This window comes from Panthera tigris, chromosome B1, assembly GCF_018350195.1.
Source record: "Panthera tigris isolate Pti1 chromosome B1, P.tigris_Pti1_mat1.1, whole genome shotgun sequence".
Classification (NCBI taxonomy): Eukaryota; Metazoa; Chordata; class Mammalia; order Carnivora; family Felidae; genus Panthera; species Panthera tigris.
In genome coordinates, this window is record NC_056663.1 from 131148477 (window position 1) to 131175931 (window position 27455).

General features: G+C 36.1%; 1 protein-coding gene across 2 annotated transcripts in view; it reads left to right on the forward strand.

Annotated features, from left to right (window-relative positions):
* The window catches only part of FAM13A (family with sequence similarity 13 member A), a 355423-nt gene that overhangs the window by 126576 nt on the left and 201392 nt on the right, over nucleotides 1-27455 (forward strand). For both annotated transcript variants that reach the window (XM_042984194.1, XM_042984193.1), the window contains exon 5: nucleotides 24443-24596. In XM_042984194.1, the coding sequence (XP_042840128.1) occupies nucleotides 24443-24596 (154 nt within the window). The remainder of the gene's footprint in view (nucleotides 1-24442; nucleotides 24597-27455) is intronic.

Below are 27455 nucleotides of genomic sequence, written 5' to 3' on the forward strand. Positions count from 1 at the left end.
CAGTGTCATCACAAGGGCCCTCAGGGTGGCAGGAGGGTCAGAGAGGGAGACGTGATGATGGGAGGAGAGGTGAAGAATTGTTCTACCCCAGGAAGGAATGCATCCCTGCTCACACCTTGATTTTAGCCGAACAAGACCTGTTTTGGACTTCTAGCCTCCAAAACTATGAGATAATAAATCTGTGTTGCTTTAAACCACTAATTTTGGTAATTTGTTATACAACAATAGGAAAGTAACATAGTGACCGTGGGTATTTTCCTTAAACTCCAGGCCTGTGTTTCTCTATGTTTTTTCTTTGTAATAGCTTTAGTGGGGTATATTTTTACATGTCATAAAATTCTCCCACTTCAAGTGTACAATTTAGTGATTTTTTTAGTAAATTTGCTGAATGATATAACCACTACCAAATCAGTTTGGGTACATTTTTACTCTCCTCCAATGAGACCCTTCAAGCCCACTTTACCGTTGACTCATTCTCCAGGCAGCCTCTAATCTATCTACTGTCTGTTTCTCTAAATTTTCCTTTTCTTGGCATTTCATGCAAATGGAATCACACAGTATGTGGTCCCTCGTGTTTGTTTTTTTCACTTTGTGTAATGTTGCTTTATCTCTAACAGTGGTAATAGCAGCATCTTCTTCCTAGGATTGTTGCAAGGGTTAAATAAGATCATGAATTCAAAATGTTTAGCATACTGTTCAATACACAGTAAGTACTCAATGCAAATTCCTCTTCTACTTCTTCCACATATGCTCTTTGTTACACTTTTCAGGTTCCTGAATAAATTCACAAAAAATATTTTTTAACACCATATAATATGCTCCTCTCGCTCTCCTAGTTTCATTTATGTTGTGAGGAATACAAATCTTCGAATTTATATGTTAAACTGATTTTTTGGAGTGTGACATAAGAACCTAAACACCATGCTTTTTTTTAATGAAAGAATATGTTCTATATTCTAGATGACCTACAATGTGAATTTTTAAAAATTTCTTCAGTATAGTTAACACACAATATTACACTAGTTTCAGGTGTACAACATACTAATTCAACAGGTTTATAGGTTATGCTACCATCTGGCACTGTACAATGCTGTTACTAATATCATTGACTGTATTCCCCACACTGAAACTGTTATTCCCATAACTTTTTTATTCTGTAACTGGAATCCTGTATCCCCCACTTCCCTTCACCCATTTTGTCCATACCCCGTATTTCCTCTTGCAACCATGAGTTCTCTGTGTTTATGGGTCTGATTCTGGTTTTTGTTTATTCATTTGTTTTGTTTTTTAGACTCCACATATAAGTGGGACCATAGGTATTTGTCTTTCTCAGTCTGGTTTATTTCACTTAGCATAATACCCTCTAGGACCATCCATGTTGTCACATATGGCAAGATCTCATCCTTTTGTGGCTGCATAATATTTCATTTATATATATGTATATATGTGTGTATATATACATACACACGCACACACCACATTTTCTTTATCCATTCATCTGTTGATGGACACTTTGTTTCCATATCTTGGCTATTGTAAATAATGCAGTAAACAAAGAGGTGCATGTATCTTTACACATTAGTGTTGTTGTTTTCTTTGCGTAAATACACAGTAGTGGGATTACTGGATCATATGGTATTTCTATTTTTAATTTTTTAAGGAACCTCCATACTGTTCCACAGTGGCTGCACCAGTTCGCATTCCCACCAAAAGTGCACAAGGATTCCTTTTTCTCCGCATCCTTGCCAACACCTGTTGTTTCTTGTGTTGTTTATTTCAGCCATTCTCACCAGTGTGAGGTCATATCTCATTGCAGTTTTGATTTGCATATCCTTGATGAGAAATAATGATAAGCATATTTCATGTGTCTGTTGGCTATCTGTGTGTCGTCTTTGGAAAAATGGCTCTTCATGTCCGCCGTCCATTTTAATCGGATTATTTGTTGCTTTGGCGTAATACAAATTCTTCATATATTTTGGATGTTAGCCCCTCAACAGATACATCATTTGCAAATGTCTTCTCCCATTCAATAGGTTGCCTTTCTGTTTTGTTGGTGGTTTCCTTTGCTGTGCAAATACTTTTTATTTTGATGTTGTCCCAATAGTTTATTTTTTGCTTTTGTTTCTTTGCCTCAGGAGACATATCTAGAAAAATGTTACTGTGGCCATTGTCAGAGAAATTACTACTTGTGTTCCCTTCTGAGATTTTTATGGTTTCAAGTCTCACGTTTAGGTCTTTAATCCATTTTGAGCTTGTTTTTGTGTGTGGTGGTAGAAAGTAGTTCAGTTTCATTCTTGGGCATATTGCTGTCCAGTTTTGTCAACACCATTTGTTGAAGAGAGCATCTTTTCCCCTATTATATATTCTTGCCTCCTTTGTCATAGATTAATTGACCATATAAACATGAGTTTCTTTCTGGGCTCCCTAGTCTGTTCCATTTATCTTTGTGTCTGTTTTTGTGTTACTATTTTGATTACGACTGCTTTATAGTATATCTTGAAATCTGGGATTGTGATACGTCCAGCTTTGTTCTTTCTCAGGATTGCTTTGGCTATTTCAGGTCTTTTGTGGTTTATTGTTTATTGTAATTCTGTGAAAAAATGCTGTTGCTATTTTGATACGGAATGCATTGAATCTGTAGATTGCTTTGGGTAGTAATGGACATTTTAACAATGCTAATTCTTCCAATTTGTGAGCGTAGAATATCTTTCCATTTGCTAGCATCACCTCTGATTTATTTCATCAGTTTTTACAGTTGTCAGAGTTACAATGTAAATTTTTCAGGCACAATTGTTTATCACTTGGGGATTGCCTGTTTTCAGATAGATTATATTAATGTTCTGAATTTACTTTAAGATTAAGAAAGGTCTTTTATCTGGGGCTCTGCTGCAGCTGAAACTAAGAGGAAAGATAAAACTAAGTAGCATCCAATCTTAAAATCTTTATGAAAGTTACAAATTTATGAGTGGTGTTAAATAAGCACAAGTGTTAAAGTTAACTTGTACTGATTTGACCTGACAGAGTGATATTTCACTGGGATTATAATCAAGAAATTAAGGGCTGGGAAAGAGAAAATGGTGTTGGTAGGAATAACAAGTAATAATTACTTTTCTTGGAGTTATTGTAACATTTTGAACAGCCTTATATTTTGTATCACTGTCATCTTTTGTATAGTTGTTTAAGCCTGTTAACATTTGTCTTCTTTCTGACCACTCCCCCTGATGCCACTTATAAACTTCTTTTGGGAAAGAAGGTGGATTTATCCATGTAGAAGTGTCAGTGTTTGCCTAGCCTCTGATACTTTGATTAATTGGTGGATGGATGGATGGTTGGATTTATGGATAGATAGCTGACAGTTTAGTGCTTATAAAAGTATTCTAACTCTTCTTGGATAGTAGGATTCTCCTGTGTGTACCTGGGCTGCCCTAAAGAAACAGATAAAAGGAATAAGTTCACGGTCATGAATCCATTTTCATTTTTTCTGATAAAATTATTATTTAATACTGATAAAGTATTTACTTTTTTGCAAAGTTGACAAAAATGTCCTTAGACTAAAGAAACAGAAATAGATAATACTCTATAAGGTATTATGTGTTGTCCAAATTATCTTATTTTGGATTTTCTCAAGACCCACTTTGTCTTCACTTTTGGCAGACCAACTAAATTCAGGAAGTGTAACATTTTCTTTTATTTTTCTGGAGTAAACAGAAAGTGTTTGTTATTTCCAAATATTTTGGCTCACTTCTGTTGAGTAAAGGCTGACTTTAGAATTTGTTCACTGTTCTTATTCCATCCTTTCTTGGCCTACTATTTAAACACTTTGTTCCTATTTAACACTTCCATATAAAAAGAGACAATGCACATTAGCCATGGCGGAAGCAACAAAACATCAATTGATTGGATGGATGGATGGATGGATGGATGGATGGATGGATGGATAAGCAAAATGTGGTAGATACATACAGGGGGGAATATTATTCAGCCTTAAAGAGGAAGGAAGGCCTGTCATTTGCATCAACATGGATGGACCTGGAGGACATTATCCTAAGTGGGAAAGTCCACAACAAGACAAATGCTATATGATGATACTTCTATGAAGTATCAAAAGTAGTCAAATTCATAGAAACCACAGAATGTTGGTTTCCAGGACCTCAGGGAGCAGGAAAAGGGAGGTTATAATTTAAAGGCTATTGAGTTTCAGTTTTGCAAGATGAAAACTTTTGGCGATCTCTTTCACAATGTGAGTATACTTAACACTACTGAACTATACACTTAAAAATGGTTACGATGGTAAATTTTATGTTACATGTTTTTGGTTTTTTATTTTTAACCACAGTTTAAAAAAGAAGAGGAGAAGACAAGGAGCTGAAATTTGAGTTAGTCAAGCTTGTTACTTGAAGAAACCTTTCTGTAGTGTTCACTGAGCTAAGGTTTAGAATAAAGCACATGTATCTGTAAAGAGTACAGGGGACAAAACAAGAGTTATATGGTATTTTTTTTTTTTTTACATTTTCACCATGTTTTAACTACGATTCATGAGACTCTTGACAGTTTATAGCTAGACTGCTGTCAGATACCATGAAGCTAGGTATCAAAAAATTTCTTCCTATGTATTATAATTTTGAGACTCTGAACTTTTGTTGTTGTTTTACTGGTTTGATAACTGCTGTTATCCATCTCAACTGAGACCTGAAAATGTATTGATACTGTAACAATAAATGATCCAAGTTTTCTTTTATCTTCAGGAATTACAAGATGCACTCTGGGTGAGGAGCGTATGTTTTTGGTATTTTGTCAAAAGTCTTGCCCAATGTTTTTTTGTCTCATGTGGAAACATTCCAGTTATTTCTTCTCAAAGGTTATTTAGATCCAAGATGGGTGGTTTTGCCTTTAACTTGCTAATTTGGGGACTATTTCTTCCCATTGGAGATGTAATGTGTTGTATATATTATTTATTCTGATATAAACAAGAACATTCAGTATATTCTTTACACTGTATTTTATATTGTGCAGTTCAAGCATATGGTCCACTTATGTGCAAAGAGAAAATTAACATTTTTTGGTGACATTAAGAATTTATTTTTTCCCAGCTTCGCTGAGATATAATTAGCATGTAACATTGTAAATTTAAGATGTACAGTGTGTTGATTTGATGTACTTATATATTACAAAGAGGTTACCACCATAACATTAGCTAATACCTCTATCATATCACATAATTACCATTTCTTTTTTGTGTTGAGAACATTTAAGATCTACTCTCTTAGCAACTTTCAAATATATAATGTAGTGTTTTTATCTGTAATCATCATGCTATTCATCATATCCCTAGACCTTATTATCTTATACCTGAAAGTGGCAAGTAACTTTTTAGATAAATTGAAAAGAAACTAGAAAGATAAGTTCTGTTTCTAAGACTATGCATTTTTTTTTTTTAGTTTTTTGTAAGTTATGTTGGAGATTTAAATGAGTTAGACTCCCTGCCCTTAAGATAACTCACAGTGTAATGGAGAGAAATACCTTCACAGCAAATTATGACACAAAACAGAGTCTAATAAATGCTATACTAGAAGATGAAACAGATTCTGTCAGAATAAGGAAGCAGCAGATAATTCTAAGGGAGTGGGGGACATAACTTAGTTGAACCTTGGAAGATAAATAGACTTAACTAAATGAAGAAGAGGAAGGACTTTACAGGAAAAAAAACATCATGAGTAGAAGCTGTGAGATTGAAAATGTATTGTTATATCATCAGATGAGAAAGCCAGGAGAAAATGATAAAAATAATGCTGGAAGTTACTTGAGGCATTCAGACTGCTAACAGTCTAATCTTAATCACTTTTGTTGGGCATAAGATTCATAAGCAAGACCAGGACTAAAACTGATATTCTCTGTTATCAATGACTTTGAAATTGTTCATATAGATATGGCCCTGAAATTCATTCTTTAAATGGAAAGTGAGATTTTTTCACCTCATGCTTTGAAATGAGAGGTTGTCCTAAAGTTGAGTTTCTGCAAACTTAATGGAGGAGATCCAAGATGTCACTCGGAACTAAATGCTGATGTTGAAAATGAGCTGCCCAGGTGGCAAGAGTGATATCCAGCAGAAGCACCACAGCAGCACAGCCACCTGGCCCTTAGCCCATCGCTCTTCCGGGTCCGCAGCAGAGCAACCGGTGAAGGGCTCATACCTCTGTACATGAACCCCATTTCCCTCTATGTGTCATTTCTTGTCATGTTGTAACTTTTCTGTCTGATTCAGGTTATCTTAAAACTCCACAGATATCCTGACTGTTTGTGGATCTTACAATTTAACAAGATCATAATTGAGTTATTAACCCATCGTAGTTAATCTGTCTTAACATCAGCCACATGCTTGTATAAAAGTAGGAGTAATGGAAAATTTGAGGCAAATTTTAAATTGGGGCACTCATCTTCACCAGCATCTGATACGCCCTTTCTGATTGTGATCCTTTCAGATAAACAGTTATGTACCTTTGAGACGCTGACACTGTTACTCTTTTAATTCTGGTAGTGGTTCAGAAAAACCCCTTTCACCCCCCCTTACCTTTATCTCAGTAGTCTCCTTGCTTCTATACTATTGATAGCTTTTCTATAAGACACTTAAAGAGATGCTTAGTTATAGTATATAACATGGCAAATCTTTTGAGAACTACTGAAAATGACAGTAACAATACCCCAGTCTTCATTGCTTAAGTATATCGACTTCTAATTTTTCTTATTGTAGGTTTAATATCAATATCCTTAAGAATAATAATCAGTTATTATTTTTGCATGAAACCTTGTATCTATATATCTAAGAGATTGAAACATACCTAGTTATCCAGTATAAAGTTCTCAAAAATTACTTATCCAGCCAAATGATTGGTAACTTGATGTCAGACATCTGGATATTTGAAAATACCTTGAATAATTCATGTGAGATTTTCCATTGTATCCAAAATACTGATTTTTATAAAAACATGGTTGACTAATTGTTGATTTAATAGTCTAGAACTTTCATTTAGGAAATTTTATGTTCTATTAGTGCTTTTGAGTAGAGATGACTAACTCAATGACTGTATTATAAGTGGCACTCAATCTGCAATGAGAAGGGAAAGAAATGGGAGCTGACACACGTAATATAAATTGAATACCTGGAAGCACCAACATCAATAGTTCTTAAGAAGGAAACATTGCCAAGGGCGGGGCCAGGTACAAAAACAATTCTGGAAATTTTTGTTTCCACTGCTTCACCTCAGTTCCAAGAAACATTAGGAGCTTTATTATGGAATGTTATCTTTAAAAAACATCTTCCAGCTTTTCATTTCTATTAAGTTTTCATTCTTATCATATGTATAAGTCAATTGCAATTGATTATAGATAAGACAGTATGTATTGGGAAACTTTCACACCTTTTAAAATAGTTAATAAATTTGGCCTCCAGTGATTGCTTTCAAAAATATTTTTTTTTCTTTTTCCAAGAACCACATTAGGGGGAATGTCCCAGCATGTCAGCATTTTTGAACTGCAAAATAATACGTTAAGGACATAATGTTTGTGTAGAATGTGTATAGACAAGATTGGGCAATGTGATCTAGACATAATGCAATTAGGTACATTCAGGCTTGGATGAGCAGTCATATTCTAAGGATGTTGATGAATCAAAATGATGACAACTCAAAGAGAGGTTACAAATAAAGCATCTTGGGTCACCTGGGTGGGTCAGTCAGTTCAGCATCCAACTTCGGCTCAGGTTGTGATCTCACGGTTTGTGGGTTCAAGCCCTGCATTGGGCTCAGAGCCTGGAGCCTACTTCAGATTCTGTGTCTCCCCCTCTCCCTGCCCCTCCCCTGCTCACATTCTCTCTGTCTCTCTCTTTCAAAAATAATAAACATTAAAATAAAAGGCATCTGTAAAAAAAAAATGAAGCATCTCATGACTCTTTACCTACTTAAGACTTTTATTGACTCAGATTAAGACAGAAGACTTTATGCATACAAAATTAGTCAACAAAAAAAAAAGCTGAGAAAAATAACTCATGTTGAATAGCAAGGTTAGAAAAAAATGTATTGAAGAAGACCACACAAGTGTTAGTTTTTATTGTATCATAAGTGGAAAAAATAGATGGAGAATTAGCAGATATTTACAGTGAATAAATGTTTAGTCTTGAACTTTGATTCTCAAGAGGGATTGGAACTAGAAAGACCTATTTTAATACCAATTCCTATGAAAAAGATGAGAATTTTAGCCAATGGCAAGTTCAGTGTAAACCAACAGTGTTACTGTGAAAGGTAGAAATTATTCTGCATAATAGAAAACATTGGTATGATTATTTATGGTTTGCAAGGTACTTTTTTAATTTTTTTTAATGTTTATTTATTTTTGACAGAGAGAGAGAGAGAGAGAGACAGAGCATGAGCGGGGGAGGGGCAGAGAGAGAGGGAGACACAGAATCTGAAGCAGTCTCCAGGCTCCGAGCTGTCAGCACAGAGCCGGATGTGGGGCTTGAACTCACAGACTATGAGATCATGCCCTGAGCCAAAGTCGGAGTCTCAACCGACTGAGCCACACAGGTGCCCCTGCAAGGTACTTTTTTTAAATGTTGGATTTCTTGAGGCACAGTTATCACAGAGTGCATCCGTTTGAGGGTAGTGTTAGTGGGTTTTGACAAAATTCATCATCATCACCCCCACAGTTAAGATACAGACTATTTCCATCATTCCAAAAGTTACTCATGTCCCTTTTAGTCAACCCGTACCTTCACCCCAATCCTTGGTAACCACTGACTATTTTAAGATCCCATAACTTTGCAAAGTATTTTTCACATAACTTTAAAAAATTTAATTCTCATGAGATCCCTACAACATTAATATTACCAACATGTCTATTTTATAAAGCCAGAAACAAGGGCTCATTTATATAAGTGGTAGAACCAGGTACTGAAACTTTTTTTCTTTTTTTTTTTTTTTTATGTTTGCTTATTTTGAGAAGGAGTGAGGAAGCATGAGCAGAGGAGGGGCAGAGAGAGAGGGATAAACAGAATCCCAAGCAGGCTCTTATCCTTCCCTATCCTTCCTTCCTTATCCTATCTTATCCTATCCTATCCTATCCTATCCTTTCTTATCCTTTTGCTAATAGCACAGAACCCATCACAGGGCTTGATCCAATGAACTGTGAGATCATGACCTGAGCTGAAATTAAGTGTAGGACACTTCACTGACTGAGCCACCCAGGCACCCCTGAACCCTTATTTTCTAGCTCAGGATCCTAAATGCTTTCCTTGACCCTTCCATCTTGCTCTTTTCTCCAAGAGCCCCACTCTCCTCTGCACTGTTCATTCAACTCCAAAGTAAATCCTATATTCAAAGCCAGTATTAATTGTCACAGTAACTTCCTGGAGGAGAGATTAGAGGAGGGTTTCTCCATCGTTGTTTTTTTTTTTTTTTTTTTTTTTTTTTTTATTATCATTCCCCTAAGGAGGCTTTTTAGACTTTTTCATGCCCCCATCCCCTAATTAAATTTTAATATCATGAATATGCTTTCTATCTCTGTGTGTACTTTATATATCAAAAACAGTAAGTTTTTTTCACCTACCCTAAAAATGATTTTGTCCCCACTGGGGGCAGTACACTCCCATTGCTTAGACTGAGCAATAGTCTTCAACCACTGTCCCACCTGGTGTGCATAACACAGAAGTCTGGAGTATGAGACACACATTCACAACGCTGAAAATTTTATAGTAAATACCACAGCAGACTTTTGGCATGATGTTCATGAAAGTGTCTTCAGAACATGTAGGTAAGTAAAATAAGCTATTTAGGGTAAACTTCAAATTTATTTAACAGGAGAATCTAGACTTCATATAAAGTGATCTAGACTTCATATAAAGTGATCAAGGTAATTCTATTGAATAAAACATTAATCTTATTTTTGTTAAATGCTGTGATGCATGTAATGCATATAGCTTTAACATGTTGTTAATGTGAATATGATTATTGCAAATCTGTCCTGCCTCATCACTTTATCTGCCTTTCATCAAGCAGTCATAACTGAGGAGTCATAATAACCAGATGTCAGTGTTCTCAGTTGTCTTATGTGCAACGTAGAGAGAAATGCAATTCCTTTTTTGTTTTAATGTTTTTGTGGTAAAATACATGTAATATGAAACTTAACCATCATAACCATTTTTAAGTGAACATTTCAGTGATTTTAAACACATTAACACTATTGGACAGCCATCACCAACATCCATCCTCAAAACTTGATCTTGTAAAACTGAAACTATACTCATTAAATAGTAATTCCTCACTCCTGACCCTAGACCCTGCCAACCACCATTATACTTTTTTTCCACCATTATACTTTTTATCTTTGAGATTTTGACTATTCTAAGTACCTAAAGTAAGTGGAATCATACAGTATTTGTCTTTTTATGGCTGTTTTATTTTATATAAAATAATGCTGTCAATGTTTATTCATGTTGTAGCATACTGCAGATTTTTTGTCCATTTTTAAGGCTGAATAATTTTCTATTGTATGTAAAATACAATACATTTTGCTTATCTTTTTATTCACTGATAGATACTTGGGTTCCTTTCACATTTGAGCTATTGTGAATAATGCTGTTATGAACATGAGTGTGCAAATATCCCTTCCAGACCTTGCCTTCAGATATTTTGGGAATATGTCCAGAAGTGGAATTTGTGGATAATATGGTAGTTTTATTTTTAATTTGTTAAGGAACTGCCATACTTTTTCCCATAGTGGCTACACCATTTTATATTCCCACCAGCAGTACCCAAAGGTTCCAATGTATTTACATTTTCACCAACACTTGTTGTTTTCTGGGGTTTTTTTGTAGCAGCCATCTTAATGGGTATGAGGTGATATTGTAATTTTTATTTGCATTTCTCTGATGATTAGTGATGTTGAGCATCTTTTCATGTGCTTATTGGCTATTCATGAATCTTTAGAGAAATTACTGTTCAAGTCTTCTGCCAGTTTTTAAATCAGATTTTTGTTGTTCACATTTAGATGTTCTTTCTATATTCTAAATATTAGTTCCTTATCAAATATGTGATTTATAGATATTTTCTCCCATTGTGTGGGTTACCTTTTTACTCTGTAGATAGTCTCTTTTGATGCACAAAATTTTTAAATTTTCGTGATCTACTTTATTTTGTTGTTGTTGCCTGAGCGTTAGGTGTCATATCCAAGAAATCATTGCCAAATTTAATGTCGTGAAGTTTTTTTTTTTATGTTTTTTTGTAAGTTTTATTGTTTTAGATTCTTGGTCCATTTTGAATTAATTTTTGTATACAGTGTTAGGTTTTGGGCCAACTTCATTCTTTTGGACATAAATATCCAGTTTTTGCAGTGCCATTTATTGAAAGATAGTCCACTTTGAATTCAGTGGTGTTAGCACCCTTGTCAAACTCATTTGGCTATATAAGCAAAGGTTCATTTCTAGGGTCTCTATTCCATTAGTCTATATGTCTACCTTTATGCCAGTACCTCGCTGTTTTGATTATCATAGCTTTGTAGTAAATTTTGAAATCAATAAATGTGAGTCTTCTGCTTTTGTTCTTCTTTATTGCATTTGTTTTGGCTATTAGGATCATTTGAGATCCCATATGAGTTTTAAGATGGGCTTTTCTATTTCTAAAAAAATACTGTTGGAATTTTGAAAGGGATTGCATAGAATCTGTAGGTTGCTTTAGGTAATATTCACATTTAAGTGATATTAAGTCTTCCAATTCATGAAAATGAGAAATATTTATATATATTTATTTTTTATTTCTTTCAACAGCATTTTATAGTTTTCATTGTATAAGCATTTCACCTCCATTGTCAAATATAGTCCTAAGTATCTTATTCCTTTTAATGATACTGCAAATGGAATAGTTTTGTTAATTCCTTTTCAGATTGTTCATTGTTTATTTATAGAAATGCAATTGATTTTTGTCTGCTGACTTTGTATTCTGCTACCTTGCTTAATTTGATTTTTAGTTCTAACAGATTTTTTGTGCAATCTTTAGAGATCTTAAGATCATATTATCAGGAAGCAGAGATGATTTTACTTCTTCCTTTCCTTTTTCTTTTTTTTTTTTTTTTTTTACATTTTTTTAATGTTTATTTATTTTTGAGAGAGAGACAGAATGTGAGCAGGGGAGGGACAGAGAGAGATGAAGACACAAAATCTGAATCAGGCTCCAGGCTCTGAGCTGTCAGCACAAAGCCCGATGTGGAGCTCGAACTCATGAACCATGAGGTCATGACCTAAGTCGAAGTCAGACGCTTAACTGACTGAGCCACCTAGGAGCCCCTGCTTCTTCCTTTCCAAGTTGGATGCCTTTAATTTCTTCTTGCCCAATTGCTCTGGCTAGAATGTAGAGTACTATGTTTGAAAACGTGGTGAAAGCAGGTGTCCTTGCCTTGTTCCTGCTTTTAAAGGAAAAGCTTTCATTCTTTCACCATTGAATGTGATGTTTGCTGTTAGGGTTTTTCATATGTGGTTTTTGTTGTGTTGAAATAGATTTCCATTTTTCCTAGTTTGTTGAGTGTTTGTTTGTTTTTGATGATGATGATGATGATGAAAGGGTGTTGAATTTTGTCAAATGCTTTTTCTGCATCAATCAAGATGACCATGTCGGGTTTTTTCCTTCTTTCTGTTGATGTGGCATATTATATTGATGGATTTTTGTATGTTGAACCATCCTTGCATTCCATGAATAAATACTATGTGGTCATGCTATATAGCCCTTTGAATATGCTTCCAAATTATGTATGATGATATCTTGTTGAGAATTTTTGCATCAGTGTTCATAAGGAGTTTTGCTCTGTAGTTTTCTTGTAGTATCTCTGTCTTGCTTTGACATAAGGTAGTGCTGGTCTCACAGAAGGAGATAAGAAATGTTTTCTCCTCAATTTTTTGGAAATGTTTGAGAAAAATTGGTATTAGTTTAAATGTTTGGTAGAATTCACCAATGAAGCTATCAGGTCTAAGGCATTTCTTGTTGGGAAATTTTTGATTACTGATTCAATCTTCTTATTAGCCATAGGTCTATTCAGATTTTCTATATCTTCATGATTGAGTCTTGGTAGGTTTGGTGTTTCTAGGAATTTGTGTTTCATTTGGGTTATACAGTTCATTGGTGTACAAATATCATAGTATAATCTTATAATTCTTTTTATTTCTATAGAATCCATAGTAATGTCCCCACTTTCATTTCAGATTTTAACAATTTGAACCCCCTCCTCTTTTTTTAAAAATTCATCTAGTTAAAGGTTTGCCTATTTTGTTGATATTTTCAAAGAACCAACTTTTGGTTTCATTGATTCTTCTCTATTTCTCTATTTCATTTCTCTCTAATGTAATCTATAATTTTTCAATTTCTGCTAGCTTTGTATTTATTTATTTTTATTTTCCTAGTTCTTTAAGCTGTAAAGTTAGGTTTTTATTTGATGCATCCCATAAGTTTTGGTTTGTTGTGTTTTCATTTCCATTCATCTCTAAATATTTTTTATTTTCCTTGAAATTTATTTTTTGTTTCATCGGTTGCTTAAACATGTGTTAATTCCACAATTTTGATGATTTTCAAATTTTCTTTATGTTACTAATTTCTAACTTTACCTCATTGTAGTCCAAGAGGTTACTTTGTAAAATGATTATCTTTTTAAATGTATTGAGATTTATCTCTACCCTACGAAGGTGGCGTAGGAGGATGCCGGGCTCACCGCACGTCCTGCTGATCACTTAGATTCCACCTACACCTGCCTAAATAACCCAGAAAACCACCAGAAGACTAGCAGAATGGAGTCTCCGGAGCCAGGTGCAGACGAGAGGCCCACTGAAGAGGGTAGGAAGGGCTGAGAGGCAGTGTGCGCTCCACGGACTGGCGGGAGGGAGCCGGGGCAGACGGGCAGCCTGCCAGCCAAGCAGAGTCCCCGAGTCTGGCTTGCAAAAGCGGAGGGGCCGGACAGAGTGTGTTCCGACAGCAAGCGGGACTTGACATCTGGAAGGTTATAAGCTAACAGCTCTGCTCCGAGAACTGGAGGGCTGGGGGACAACAGGAGGGAGAGTTGTTGAGCCCCAGACAACAGAGCTCAGCTTGGCGGGGAACAAAGGCGCTCGCCAGCGCCATCGCCCTCGCCCATCCCCCAGCCAAAATCCCAAAGGGAACGAGTTCCTGCCAGGGAACTTGCTTGCACCTAGCAAACACCCAACACTGTGCTTCTGCGGATCCATCCCGCCGACGGGTCTGACTCCTTCCTGGTGCCGCAGGGCCCCTCCCGAAGCAGATCTCCAAAGGAAAAGCAAGTTGAGCCTGCCCCTCCCGCCCCTGTGCACCTTGCCTATCCACCCGAGCTAATACGACAGATCCCAGCACCACAAGCCTGGCAGTGTGCAAGTAGCCCAGATGGGCCACACCACCCCACCCCACAGTGAATCCCGCCCCTAGGAGAGGGGAAGAGAAGGCACACACCAGTCTGACTGTGGCCCCAGCAGTGGGTTGGGGGCAGACATCGGGTCTGACTGCGGACCAGCCCACCAACGCAAGTTATTCAAGACAGCACAGGGGAAGTGCCCGCAGTCCCGCACCACTCCAGGGACTATCCAAAATGACCAAACGGAAGAATTCCCCTCAGAAAAACGTCCAGGAAATAACAACAGCTAACGAACTGATCAAAAATGATTTAAACAATATAACAGAAAGTGAATTTAGAATAATAGTCATAAAATTAATCGCTGGGCTTGAAAACAGTATAAAGGACGGCAGAGAATCTCTTGCTACAGAGATCAAGGGACTAAGGGACAGCCAGGAGGAGCTAAAAAATGCTGTCGAGTTGCAAAATAAAATGGAGACAACTACAGCTCGGACTGAAGAGGCAGAGGAGAGAATAGGTGAACTAGAAGATAAAATTATGGAAAAAGAAGAAGCTGAGAAAAAGAGAGATAAAAAAATCCAGGAGTATGAGGGGAAAATTAGAGAACTAAGTGATGCACTAAAGAGAAATAATCTACGCATAATTGGTATTCCAGAGGAGGAAGAGAGAGGGAAAGGTGCTGAAGGTGTACTTGAAGAAATAATAGCTGAGAACTTCTCAGATCTGGGGAAGGAAAAAGGCAGTGAAATCCAAGAGGCACAGAGAACTCCCTTCAGATGTAACTTGAATCGATCTTCTGCATGACATATCATAGTGAAACTGGCAAAATACAATGATAGAAAATTCTGAAAGCAGCTAGAGATAAACGTGCTCTAATATATAAAGGGAGACCTATAAGACTCGTGACCGATCTCTCTACTGAAACTTGGCAGGCCAGAAAGGAGTGGCAGGAGATCTTCAATGTGATGAACATAAAAAATATGCAGCCAAGAATCCTTTATCCAGCAAGTCTGTCATTTAGAATAGAAGGAGAGATAAAGGTCTTCCCAAACAAACAAAAACTGAAGGAATTTGTCACCACGAAACCAGCCCTACAAGAGATCCTAAGGGGGATCCTGTGAGACAAAGTACCAGAGACATCGCTACAAGCATGAAACTTACGGACATCACAATGACTCAAAACTCTTATCTTTCTATAATAACACTGAATGTAAATGGACTAAATGTGCCAACCAAAAGACATAGGGTATCAGAATGGATAAAAAAACAAGACCCATCTATTTGCTGTCTACAAGAGACTCATTTTAGACCTAAGGATACCTTCAGATTGAGAGTGAGGGGATGGAGAACTATTTATCATGCCACTGGAAGTCAAAAGAAAGCTGGAGTAGCCATACTTACATCAGACAAACTAGACTTTAAATTAAAGGCTGTAACAAGAGATGAAGAAGGGCATTATATAATAATCGCAGGGTCTATCCATCAGGAAGAGCTAACAATTATAAATGTCTATGCGCCGAATACAGGAGCCCCCAAATATATAAAACAATTACTCACAAACATAAGCAACCTTATTGATAAGAATGTGGTAATTGCAGGAGACTTTAACACTCCACTTACAGAAATGGATAGATCATCTAGACACACGGTCAATAAAGAAACAAGGGCCCTGAATGATACATTGGATCAGATGGACTTGACAGATATATGTAGAACTCTGCATCCCAAAGCAATGGAGTATACTTTCTTCTCGAGTGCACATGGAACCTTCTCCAAGATAGATCACATACTGGGTCACAAAACAGCCCTTCATAAGTATACAAGAATTGAAATCATACCATGCATACTTTCAGACCACAATGCTATGAAGCTTGAAATCAACCACAGGAAAAAGTCTGGAAAACCTCCAAAAGCATGGAGGTTAAAGAACACCCTACTAAACAATGAATGGGTCAACCAGGCAATTAGAGAAGAAATTTAAAAATATATGGAAACAAATGAAAATGAAAATACAACAATCCAAACGCTTGGGATGCAGCAAAGGCAGTCCTGAGAGGAAACTACATTGCAATCCAGGCCTATCTCAAGAAACCAGAAAAATCCCAAATACAAAATCTAACAGCACACCTAAAGGAAATAGAAGCAGAACAGCAAAGACACCCCAAACCCAGCAGAAGAAGAGAAATAATAAATATCAGAGCAGAAATAAACAGTATAGAATCTAAAAAAACTGTAGAGCAGATCAACGAAACCAAGAGTTTGTTTTTTGAAAAAATAAACAAGATTGATAAACCTTTAGCCAGGCTTCTCAAAAAGAAAAGGGAGATGACCCAAATAGATAAAATCATGAATGAAAATGGAATTATTACAACCAATCCCTCAGAAATACAAGCAATTATCAGGGAATACTATGAAAAATTATATGCCAACAAAGTGGACAACCTGGAAGAAATGGACAAATTCCTAAACACCCACACTCTTCCAAAACTCAATCAGGAGGAAATAGAAAGCTTGAACAGACCCATAACCAGCGAAGAAATTGAATCAGTCATCAAAAATAAGAGTCCAGGACCAGACGGCTTCCCAGGGGAGTTCTACCAGACGTTTAAAGCAGAGATAATACCTATCCTTCTCAAGCTATTCCAAAAAATAGAAAGGGAAGGAAAACTTCCAGACTCATTCCATGAAGCCAGTATTACTTTGATTCCTAAACCAGACAGAGACCCAGTAAAAAAGAGAACTACAGGCCAATATCCCTGATGAATATGGATGCAAAAATTCTCAATAAGATACTAGCAAATCGAATTCAACAGCATATAAAAAGAAGTATTCACCATGATCAAGTGGGATTCATTCCTGGGATGCAGGGCTGGTTCAACATTCGCAAATCAATCAACATGATACATCACATTAATAAAAGAAAAGTACCATATGATCCTGTCAATCGATGCAGAAAAGGCCTTTGACAAAATTCAGCAACGTTTCTTAATAAAAACCCTCGAGAAAGTCGGGATAGAAGGAACATACTTAAAGATCATAAAAGCCATTTATGAAAAGCCCACAGCTAACATCATCCTCAATGGAAAAAAACTGAGAGGTTTCCCCCTGAGATCAGGAACATGACAGGGATGCCCACTCTCACCGCTGTTGTTTAACATAGTGTTGGGAGTTCTAGCATCAGCAATCAGACAACAAAAGGAAATCAAAGGCATCAAAATTGGCAAAGATGAAGTTAAGCTTTCACTTTTTGCAGATATCATAATATTATACATGGAAACCCCGATAGACTCCACCAAAAGTCTGCTAGAACTGATACATGAATTTAGCAAAGTTGCAGGATACAAAATCAATGTACAGAAATCAGTTGCATTCTTATACACTAATAATGAAGGAATAGAAAGACAAATAAAGACACTGATCCCATTCACAATTGCACCAAGAAGCATAAAATGCCTAGGAATAAACCTAACCAAAGATGTGAAAGATCTGTATGCTGAAAACTATAGAAAGCTTATGAAGGAAATTGAAGAAGATATAAAGAAATGGAAAAACATTCCGTGTTCATGGATTGGAAGAATAAATTGTCACAATGTCAATACTACCCAAAGCTATCTACACATTCAATGCAATCCCAATCAAAATTGCACCAGCATTCTTCTCGAAACTAGAACAAGCAATCCTAAAATTCATATGGAACCACAAAAGGCCCCGAATAGCCAAAGTAATTTTGAAGAAGAAGACCAAAGCAGGAGGCATCACAATCCCAGACTTTAGCCTCTACTACAAAGCTGTCATCATCAAGACAGCATGGTATTGGCACAAAAACAGACCATAGACCAATGGAATAGAATAGAAACCCCAGAACTAGACCCACAAACGTATGGCCAACTCATCTTTGACAAAGCAGGAAAGAATATCCAATGGAAAAAAGACAGTCTCTTTAACAAATGGTGCTTGGAGAACGGGACAGCAACATGCAGAAGATTGAAACTAGACCACTTTCTCACACCATTCACAAAAATAAACTCAAAATGGATAAAGGACCTGAATGTGAGACAGGAAACCATCAAAACCCTAGAGGAGAAAGCAGGAAAAGACCTCTCTGACCTCAGCCGTAGCAATTTCTTACATGACACATCCCCAAAGGCAAGGCAATTAAAAGCAAAAATGAACTACTGGGACCTTATGAAGATAAAAAAGCTTCTGCACAGCAAAGGAAACAACCAACAAAACTAAAAGGCAACCAACGGAATGGGAAAAGATATTTGCAAATGACATATCAGAAAGGGCTAGCATCCAAAATCTATAAAGAGCTCACCAAACTCCACATTAAAAAAACAAATAACCCAGTGAAAAAATGGGCAGAAAACATGAATAGACACTTCTCTAAAGAAGACATCTGGATGGCCAACAGGCACATGAAAAGATGCTCAATGTCGCTCCTCATCAGGGAAATACAAATCAAAACCACACTCAGATATCACCTCACGCCAGTCAGAGTGGCCGAAATGAACAAATCAGGAGACTATAGATGCTGGAGATGATGTGGAGAAACGGGAACCCTCTTGAACTGTTGGTGGGAATGCAAATTGGTGCAGCCACTCTGGAAAACAGTGTGGAGGTTCCTCAAAAAATTAAAAATAGACCTACCCTATGACCCAGCAATAGCACTGCTAGGAATTTACCCAAGGGATACAGGAGTACTGATGCATAGGGGCATTTGTACACCAATGTTTATGGCAGCACTCTCAACAATAGCCAAATTATGGAAAGAGCCTAAATGTCCGTCAACTGATGAATGGATAAAGAAATTGTGGTTTATATACATAATGGAGTACTACGTGGCAATGAGAAAGAATGAAATATGGCCCTTTGTAGCAACATGGATCGAAGTGGAGAGTGTTATGCTCAGTGAAATAAGCCATACAGAGAAAGACAGATACCATATGGTTTCACTCTTATGTGGATCCTGAGAAACTTAACAGAAACCCATGGGGGAGGGGAAGGAAAAAAAAAAAAGAGGTTAGAGTGGAAGAGAGCCAAAGCATAAGAGACTCTTAAAAACTGAGAACAAACTGAGGGTTGATGGGGGGTGGGAGGGCGGGGAGGGTGGGTGATGGGTATTGAGGAGGTCACCTTTTGGGATGAGCACTGGGTGTTGAATGGAAACCAATTAGACAATGAACTTCATATATTGAAAAAATAAATAAAAATAAAAAATGGAAAAAGAATAAATGTATTGAGATTTAATTCATGGCCTAATATATGGTATATCCGGGAAAATGTCTTATATACACTTGAGAAAAGTGATTATTCTGGTTGTTGTCAGGTAAAATATTCTGTATACATCTGCTAGATGTAGCTGGTTTGTTTTTTAAGTCCTCTGTTTCTTATCTTCTATCTGTCCCTTCTACCCATTGTTGTGACTGGGGTATTGAACTAGTGAACTATTGTAGAACTGTGTATTTCTCCCTTATATTCCGTTCATTTTTTCTTCATATATTTTGATGGTCTGTGATTGCTGGATCGTGGATACTTCTATTTTTCACTTTACATGGAACCTCTGTACTGTTTTCCAGAGTGACTGTACCAGTTTGCAATCCCACTAACAGTGCAAGAGGGTTCCTTTTTCTCCACATCCTCACCAACACTTGTTGTTTCTTGTGTTTTTGATTTTAGCCATTTTCACAGGTGTGAAGTGATATCTCACTGTAGTTCTGATTTGCATTTCCTTGATGAAAAGGGATGATTAGCATCTTTCCATGTGTCTTTGGCCATCTGTATGTCTTTTTTGGAGAAATATCTGTTCATGTCATCTGCCCATTTTTTAACTGGATATTTGGTTTGGGGGTGTTGAGTTATATAAGTTCTTTAAATATTTTGGATACTAATCCCTTATCAAATGATATGTCATTTGCAAGTATCTTATCCCATTCCACAGGTTGCCTTTTAGTTTTCTTAGTTATTTCCTTTGCTGTGCAGAAGCTTTTAATTTGATGAGTCCCAATAGTTTATTTTTGCTTTTGTTTCCCTTGTCTTGGGAGACCTATCTAGAAAAAAATTCCTGTAGCCAGTGTCAGAGAAATTACCCTGTGCTCTCTTCTAGGATTTTTATGGTTTCAGGTCTCACATTTAGGTCTTCAATCCACTTTGAGGATTTTTTGGTGCATGATTTAAGACAGTGGTCCAGTTTCATTTCTTTTGCATGTTCTTCTCCAGTTCTCCCAACACCATTTGTTGAAGAGTCCATCTTTTTCCCATTGGATATTCTTTATTGCTTTGTTGAAGGTTAACCATTTAGTCATGGGTTCATTTCTGGGTTTTCTGTTCTGGTCCATTGATCTATGTGTGTATTTTTTGTGCTAGTACCATACTATTTTGATTACTGTAGCTTTGTAATAGAACTTGCAATGTACCTTGAAGTCTGGAATTGTGATGCCTCCAGCTTTGCTTTTCTTTTTCAAGATTGCTTTGGCTATTTGGGGTCTTTTGTGGTTCCATACAAATTTTTGATCCTTTGTTGTAGTTCTGTGAAAAATGCTATTGATATTTTGATAGAGATTGTATTTAAAATGTAGATTGCTTTGGGTATTATAGGCATTTTAACAATATTTGTTCTTCCAATCCATGAGCATGGAACATCTTTCCATTTCTTGGTGTCATCTTCAATTTCTTTCATCAGTGTTTTATCAGTTTCTGGAGTACAGTTCTTTCACCTTTCTGGTTAGGTTTATTCCGAGGTATCTTATTTTGGGTGCAATTGTAATTGGGATTGTTTTCCTAATTTCTCTTTCTGCTGCTTCATTATAGGTGGTGTATAGAAATGGGGCAGATTTCTGTGCATTGATATTGTATCCTGAGAATGTACAGTTTGTGTTTCAGTTCTAGCAGTTTTTCAGCTGGAGTCTTTCAGGTTTTCTCTATATAGTATCATGTCATCTCCAAATAGTGAAAGTCTTACTTCTTTTTTACCAGTTTGGATGCCTTTTATTTCTTTTTGTTGTCTGATTGCTGTGACTAGGACTTCTAGTATTATGTAAAATAAAAGTAGTGAAATTGGACATCCTGATCTTGTTCCTGACCTTAGGGGAAAGGCTCTCACTTTTTCCACATTGAAGATGATATTTGCTCTGGGTTTTTCAGAAGTCTCTGTCTCTCTCTGTCTCTCTCTCTCTCTCTCTTTCTCTCTCTCTCTCTCTCTCTCTCTCTCTCTCTTTCTCTCTCTTTCTCTCTCTTTCTCTCTCAACCCAAGACCCTGAAATCAAGAGTCATACTCTCTTTCTACTGACTGAGCCAGGCTGATACCCCACTCAGAAGTGTCATGGGTTTTTCATATATGGCCTTTATCATTTTGAGGTATGTTCCCTCTAAATCTACTTCGTTGGGTTTTTTTTTTTTTATCATGAATGAATACTGTACTTTGTCAAGTGCTTTTACATTGCATCTACTGAAATGATCATATGGTTCTTATCCTCTTATTGATGTGATGTATCACATTGATAGATTTGAGAATATTGAATAACCCTTGCAACCCAGAAATAATCCCACTATATTGTGGTGAATGATTTTTTTAAATTGTTGTTGGGTTCTTTTTGCTAGTATTTTGTTGAGGATTTTTGCTTTTATGTTCATGAGGGATATTGGCCTGTACTCTTTGTGTGTGTGTGTGTGTGTGTGTGTGTGTGTGTGTGTGTGTGTGTGTGTGGTATATTTGTCTGGCCTGAGTATCAGGGTTATACTGGCCTCATAGAATGAATTTGGAAGTTTACCTTCCTTTTCTATTCTTTGTAATAGTTTAAGAAGAATAGGTATTAACTCTACAAATATTTGGTAGATTTTGCCTGTAAGGCCATCTGGTCCTGGACTTTTGTTTGTTGGGAGTTTTTTGATTACTGATTTAATTTCTTTTCTGGTAATAATAGGTCTGTTCAAATTTTCTTTTCTTCTTCATTTTTGGGAGATTATATGTTTCTAGGAATTTACCCATTTCTTTTAGGTTGTCCAATTTGTTGACATATAGGTTTTCATAATATTCTCTTATAATCCTTTGCCTTTCTGGAGTGTTGGTTGTTTAGCCTCTCTCATTTGTGCTTTTATTTATTTGGGTCCTTTCTCTTTTATTCTTGATAAGTCTGGCTAGAGGTTTATCAATTTTAATGTTTTTTTTTTTTCAAAGAACCAACTCCTGGTTTTATTGATCTATTCTTTTTTTAGTTTCTATATCACTTATTTCTCCTATAATCTTTATTATTTTTTTTTCCTTCTGCTGGTTTTACGTTTTGTTTGTTCTTTTTCTAGCATGTATGGGTATGTTAGGCTGTTTGAGATTTTTTTTGCTTGTTGAAGTAGGCCTGTATTTCTATAAACTTCCCTCTTAGAACCACTTTTGCTGTATCCCAAAGCTTTTGAACAATTGTGTTTTTGTTTTCATTTGTTTTTATGTAGTTTAATTTTTTTTTTCTTTTACTTTCTGCTTGACTCAATGGCAGTTCTAATATCAGGATCTAATCTAATGCTGGGAATCTCTTGACTAGGTTTCAAGTCCTGGAAATATTTCTCCATGGTTTTCAACCTCACCCTATTGTTTTTTAGTTTTGTTTTGGTTTTGGTTTTGGTTCTGCTCTCTGAATCATCCATCATTTTTAATGAAAAGCAGCACATGTTTACAGTTTACAAAATATAAATTATAAGAGTTTTATGGTTTCAAGTCTTATGTTCAGATCTTTAATCCATTTTAAGTTGATTTTGTGCATGGTATGAGGTAGTGGTCAAGTTTCGTTGTTTTGCATATGGCTGTTCAGTTTTCCCAATATCATTTATTAAAGGAAACTATCCTTTCCCCATTTATATTCTTGGCTCCTTTATCATAGATTAATTGACCATAAAAGTGTGGGTTTGTTTCTGGACTCAACACACAGAGAAGGCCATATGAAGATGAAACAGAGAGAATTTTAAGATGCTGACCTTGATTGAAGATTGAAATCACAGGCAAGGAATGCTACCAGCTAGTGTGTCACTGCTGGTAGTTTACTTTCTGCCCAATGATACTGATTGCAGTCTGCTGGCCTCCAGAACTATGAAAGAATAAATTTCTGTCGTTTTAAGCAACATTGTATGATAATTTGTAACAGAAGCCACTGAAAACTAATATAAATGGGTATTGATGTCTCAGTGTTGCTTTTTAAATGCATTTCACTGGTTATTAAATGAGATTAAGTATCTTTGCATAAGATTATTGATGTCCGGTTTTCTTCTATGAGTTTTTCAACTCCTGTCCTTTGTCTTTTCTTTTTTTCAGTTTACTTTCTTATCGATTCTAACTACTAACCCTGTCATTTGTCCCTGTTACTAAAGAGATATTCATAATCTGTACCTTGTCTTGCTACCTTATTCTGTCTTCTGCATTCAGAAGATCTTTTTCACATTTTTTTAATTATGGAAATTTTTAAACATACCCAAAAGAAGAGGGAATAGTATGTAGTATAACACATTTTCCATATACCCATCACTCAGCCTCAATAGTATCAGTATTTTTTCCAGAAGTATTCGTATTTTTATGTACTTTTGTGCATTATCTAAGCAATCTTTTTGTGTTGCTATTATTTCTGTAGCAATTTCTGTCATGATAAAATATTTTTTCTGATAACATTTCTTTATCATTTTATAAATGATATATTTATACAAATATTATATCATTATATATAAATGTTATATGTGAATATTATATATTTGTTATATATAAATGTTACCTTATGTGTAGCAATTTCTAATATACACAATTATGGCACCTATGTTAACCTGTACCTTCTTCCTAAACAACATGTACTTTTCTTATTCAGCCAGCACAAGCTACTGATGCAGATCTTGGGAATTTGCCAGTTGTCCCATCAACATCATACATGTCACCATATAGCTTGTTGAAAATCCCATGTGTCCTTCTAAGAAGGCTGATCAATCATACAGGAGATGTTAAAATATATGCCTGAGTCAACTGTACTGGCATTTTTGTTTTTACAAAGTAAGTCCTCTCATTTTTTCTCCTTATTTCTAGGGTGCCACCTGGGCTTGAAGGCATGAAAGAACAAGACATCTGCAACAAGATAATGGCTAAATTACTAGAAAATTATGATACCTTGTTTGAAGTAGAGTATACAGGAAATGATAACCAGAGATGTGAAAACATGGCTAGGATTATCATAGTAAAAGTAAGTAACTTTGGTATATAATCTTCAGTATTGCTTATATTTTGAATGGAAGACATTTTATATAGATCATTCTTTGTCATAAAAATGTCATGGGTATAACTTAGATTATTATTCCTGTGTTTATTGAATTTTGTTTATGAAAATAATCTCTGTGTCAAGTATTTAACTGATCTATATTCTTCTAAGATTGGAGAATAATTGTGAATTCATGTTTCCCTGCCGCTGTAAAGTCATCTCAAAATCACTTATGTAGGCCCAGTGCTCTGGTTGATTTTTATGGAAGCCTGGTGTTACAGCAGAGATATGTGCTTATAGCTGTGTTAGGAGTGCTAGCTTACTGAGTAGATGGCAAATTCCTGAAGATAATGTTACTGTCTTTTTATTTCCCTTGTGTCTGGCACACTTTCAAGTTCACCTTCAGATTTTAAGTCCCACATATGTATCCCCTGGCAACTATCATCAGTAAAGGAAAGTATTTTTATAAGCTGTAAAGGAATCCTTAACAATACTATCTCCATCTTTTTATACATTGGCCGATAATTTATAACCTATCCTTTACACATTAGGGAAATGTAAGTAGGTCTCTAAAGAAAGTCCGACAATAAACCAAGCCAAATCCTCCAGGGGAGGGATCATATTTCTTTCTCACTTATATTGAGGCAAATCATGATGGAATGGATATGGGAGGTTCCCTTAGGAGATTTCCTGAGACTTATCACCTTTACAGACTGCATTATACTTGTTGATTTACATGGCAATGACTGATAAAACCCAAGACACTTGTTTTGGTCATTGAAGAGGTATTTTCATCCCTTCTTCCAGTTGAGAACATGACTTTGAAGAAGAAATAAAAGGTAATGAGTATCAAGTAGCACTCTACCAAAAAAGCAAAAGAAAACCAAAAACTAGGTTTTCTTATCCAGACTCCTTGTAAGGACTATAGTACATCTGAGAGGAATGCGTCTATCTGGAATCTTGCCAAACTGATAAAGAGAACTTTAAACTTTGAAAGAAGGGAACAATAATACATAGATAAAATGATGAGATACAATAATAATGTAAGTTGGAGGCAACACAGTAGCTGAGAAAATATGTCCGTGATTCACCAGAGAAAATACGGAAAGAAGATACACTGTCTTGCTACCAAAAAATTAAAATAAATTCTCTTTTAAATAGAAAAAAAATACATCCTAAATTTCTTCCTCTGTCTCCTAGAGTACTTTGCAAAGGTCTCTTTTTAAAGTATTAAAAAGTTATTGACTTTGCTACAGCTGTATCTCTGATTAACACTTTTTAGCACTTGTACTTTTTAACTAGAGCTTGTAAGATAATCAGATAAGCCTAAAATATAACAGAAAAATATGATCTCCTAGGCAAGACAAACTTGCTGATATATATATATATATATATATATATATATATATATATATATATATATATATATTTATATATTTATTTTCATTCACTGGAATATGCCAAGAAGAGGTTATATGCTGTGTAAGTAAAACAACACCTGTTTAAATATATAGAAGGAGTCCCTTTCTAGAACTCATTGAGCTACTAGATTTAAGTCTAGTGGAGAACTTAGTATGAGAGTACAAGATAATAAGACACACAAACTGGTAGTACTGTGGGAGTCAAATACAGGTATCTTAGGTAGATAAAGAATATGACTGCTACTCCCCTAATGCAAGTTTCAGATCTGGCCTAGAGGCAGATAAAGATCATGTTTGAAAACTGCATTTCTATACCGTGGAAGCATCACTCTGCTAAAGCAAAATAGTTGGTGCATTCTTTACTGATCTTGCTTATAGTCTCATCTCAGATGGTAGCTTATGCTACAAGGGAATATGATGTTCTGAATCTAGTTACAGCCAGTAAGGACGAAATGTAAGTTGCAGAAATTATTTTAATGGAATATGCCAGTGCCATTTTAGGGTCCATAAAAATAAAGAACATGCTAGCTATAATCAGTTATCTAAACTTGGACATTGTTTAGGAAGCAGTTTTTTAATTCCTAAAATCAGGGACATATTAGATACAAACCAAAAGCATACTGGATTAGAAAGGAAATGGGAGGCTGACAATGAAATCATCAACGTACTAAACAATTGGAAAACTGGAAGGTAACTAAAAGAAACAAGTTCTTATTCTGGTCATTCTCATGAGCTCAGCTTTTAGAAGGATAGGTAGAAGAAGAGACCGGCACAAAAGTAGTAATAAGTATGCATGAATGACAGACACATAAAGTGAGCTGAGAATAAGCTTAGGCTCATGGAAACTACTAAGGTATAGAAATGGGCTTTTAAGGGGAAGAAGTACTAAATGTATCCACCGACATACCTCTGTGTACCCCATTGTGGGGAACAGAGTCATAAAAGATTGAATGAAGTTCACAATATCCTTGTGGGCTTTAGGGAGATTTGGGGCCAAGACAAATGTAAGTTTGGTTGCAATGGGACCAGGATGAAGGACTTTGAATTTGGACTGGTGTTAACTTAGGACAGGTCTCTACATTTGTTTGTGTTATTTTCAGCATTTTAATCATTGACTTAAATGAGTACATACTTAGCACATTTGCAAGTAAAATAAAGCTGGAAAAATAGCTCAGATATTGGATGGCTGGGTATGTAGACTAACAGAATGATGTGTGCGTGTCTGTGTGTGCATGTCTGTGTGTGCGTGTGTGTGTGTGTGTGTGTGTGTGTGTGTGTGTGTGTGTGTGTAGTACCATTTCCCTCTTCTTTCTTGCTTCAAACAAATGAGCATTTTATTTGGGCCTGCAGCAATGTGCTCAGGTCACATGGGCCTCTCCCACAGTTCCAAGGGTTCCGTGAATGAGTCACAATGGTTTTTACT